Source organism: Belonocnema kinseyi, chromosome 6 (assembly GCF_010883055.1).
Source record: "Belonocnema kinseyi isolate 2016_QV_RU_SX_M_011 chromosome 6, B_treatae_v1, whole genome shotgun sequence".
In the NCBI taxonomy this organism is placed as follows: Eukaryota; Metazoa; Arthropoda; class Insecta; order Hymenoptera; family Cynipidae; genus Belonocnema; species Belonocnema kinseyi.
This window is the reverse complement of record NC_046662.1, coordinates 89520219-89522660: the sequence shown is the minus strand read 5'-3', so window position 1 is coordinate 89522660 and position 2442 is coordinate 89520219. Positions and strand designations below refer to the sequence as shown.

The following is a 2442-nucleotide window of genomic DNA, read 5'->3' as shown; positions in this document are numbered from 1 at the left end:
GTTCTATTACCGAGGCTGCATTTACTGTAAATATAGCCTCCGATGTGTAATAACCTACCTTCGCTTCTTTTCCTTTCGCGTCGATCTAGCCGCATTATGAGAGACTTTCAGCTCCAAACAGGAAGTGGTTCTACATCTGAAACCCTTCGGAAAATCGAAGACTTTTAGCATAATATTAGTTTGGTAGTTATCTTGAATCATCTGGCGTCATGCGACTATAGGCGCTGCAATTTTAACAAAAGTAGTTAATGTAAATGTCGATATTAATTAAATGAGATTATTGAATAAATTCAAATTAGGCCTCAAAATATCTAATTCATAAAATACAGAGGATCTTCAGAAGAAGTGAAACAGATTTATAAAACAGGAATATAAGAAGGAACAGAATCTGTATAGAAAGAACAATTGCATGTATAAATGTCAGTCAAGAAAATGAAGAATAAAATTAGAAAAAATAAATTTAAATTAAAAATAGAAAAAAAATCTTACTCATATAGCCACAACTTGATTGTGGAGAAACAAGCAACATCTTTCTATGCGAAGGAATCGGGGGAATTATATTGATAGCAATCTCATTTCGAGGGCTAGAATTACTATTATTCGGACTTGCATTCGGAGAATTTTCGATAGTCCTGGGCCGATAAATAACTGACAAAATGTTGTGCTTACAGTGGCTAATTACGTAGCTACTTACCTATTAACAATAAGAAATCAAAATTATTTACATATCTAAGTGTAAAAATAAAAATTAGCAATAACTTTCATTGAAACAAACTTACGGTAGATACTATAAAAACGACAAGGAGGCCAATACCCAGCCAGAAGTACCACGTTTCATAAAAATATCGAAGAGCCTTTCTTTGCAATGTTAAGCAACATTGCGCATTACAAAATATGCAATACTTATCAGAACTGCACTGTCTAGGTGCCAAATTTCCATCACTGTTGTTCCTCAATTGAGTATTGCATTCATAAATAAAACGAGCCATTTTTCAAGAATCATCTCAATTGAGATTCAATGGTATTTTCTATAACTAAATATCCGGCTCAGCTTATGGTGGAAGAAATGAGGAAAAATATACTTTTCTAGGATTTACCATTTTTTAAGGCTTTATTATTCATTTCAAACGTTTTTAATAACTCACTTTTTCACAGCAACTATTGCACCATAATCACAGTTTTATTTTCCTCCTCTCAAATTTAATATATTCTCCAATATTTTAAGTGGTTGTTTTATACTTGCAGGTGAAAAGGAGAACTAGATTAAAATTAAAATACTGGCAAACATATTTTTTTCCACTTTTGAAAAGAACATAAATATAAAACGCACACGAGATTCTTATCCTGGTAAATTGGCGCCACTTTCGATAATTAAAAATCACTTATATCCTAATTACGTAAGCACTTGCTGAATCCCCCGGATCCGAAAGGCTCTATGTGATGTCAATGCCGTAGAATTTCTGCTGACCGAGTGCGAGGTATAAAATAATCAATCCGACCTGTATTTCACGGGGTTGAGGATCGATATTGTGACCGGCTTCTAAAATTGTATGTATAAACACGCTACAGCGACCCACAATTGCGCCTTCGAGTCATGTAAAGGAGAGCACTGCAAAATTTATTCATTAGCTCAATAACTAAAATGTTTAATTAAATGTTAATATTTATTAAATCAAACAAAAAAGGCTTCAGATTCTTTATCAGGTATATTTATCAGAAATAAATGTTCTTATCTTCAGCTTTTAAGAAACAAAGAACTCTTCCTTTGGTTTGGTTTCTGAAATTACTTCTGATCAAAATTAGTTTAAAAATAAATAACACAAACATATTTGAATAAAAAAGGAAAATGAAGTACATTCTCCAAAAAAACAAAGTATAGTAGTATTATTGGTTTTATATTTGATTGGAGAGATTTTTTGAGAGTGATAAATACAACCAAGTCGATGTATAATTTCTCAAAGAAAGCTCACCCCATCATTAAATTGTAAAACTGCTATGACCACATATTTAGCCAATTTGGAAAAAAGCCCTAAAGAATTTCACGCATGTTAACTGTTAACGCGCGCTAACTTACACTACATAGTTGGAGGACTGCGGGCTCGGCTCTTGCTGCCTCCGTTGTATAAAAAAAAAGGTTTGTTCTTTAATAATCACAATGTTTTTTTACATTGAATTTCTTTCATTTGTTTAATAATTCAAAAATATACATTTTAAATGGTTTTTTTTAGTAAAAACATCTCTGCGCCAATTCACCCACTCATGTGTTTTTCATTTAAATACTTTTCGCATAAATAGTTCATTTATTTTTTAGTAACCATTCTCCTAATTAAGAAGTTGAACATAAAATATTATAAAAGTGTCTGATTATTCACGCTATGTAAAATTTGAGTTAATTATCGATTAAATTCAATTACTCTAAACGTAACGAAAAGTTTCCGAAAA

General features: G+C 31.6%; 1 protein-coding gene across 1 annotated transcript; it reads right to left on the bottom strand.

Annotated features, from left to right (window-relative positions):
• Nucleotides 1-356: 356 nt before the first annotated feature.
• Nucleotides 357-989, bottom strand: LOC117175491. The gene is made up of 3 exons (XM_033365197.1): nucleotides 780-989; nucleotides 490-694; nucleotides 357-388 (listed from the first exon to the last, which is right to left on the bottom strand). Exons 1-3 carry the CDS (start codon nucleotides 987-989, stop codon nucleotides 357-359), a joined length of 447 nt encoding a protein of 148 aa, XP_033221088.1.
• Between the last annotated feature and the right edge of the window lie 1453 nt (nucleotides 990-2442).

Coding starts and splice junctions, on each gene's coding strand:
- LOC117175491 (XM_033365197.1), bottom strand. CDS start 989: ATGGCTCGTTTTATTTATGAATGCAATACTCAATTGAGGAACAACAGT. Junction 695..779: donor TCGTTTTTATAGTATCTACC/GTAAGTTTGTTT, acceptor TATTGTTAATAG/GTAAGTAGCTACGTAATTAG. Junction 389..489: donor ATCAAGTTGTGGCTATATGA/GTAAGATTTTTT, acceptor CTTTCTATACAG/ATTCTGTTCCTTCTTATATT.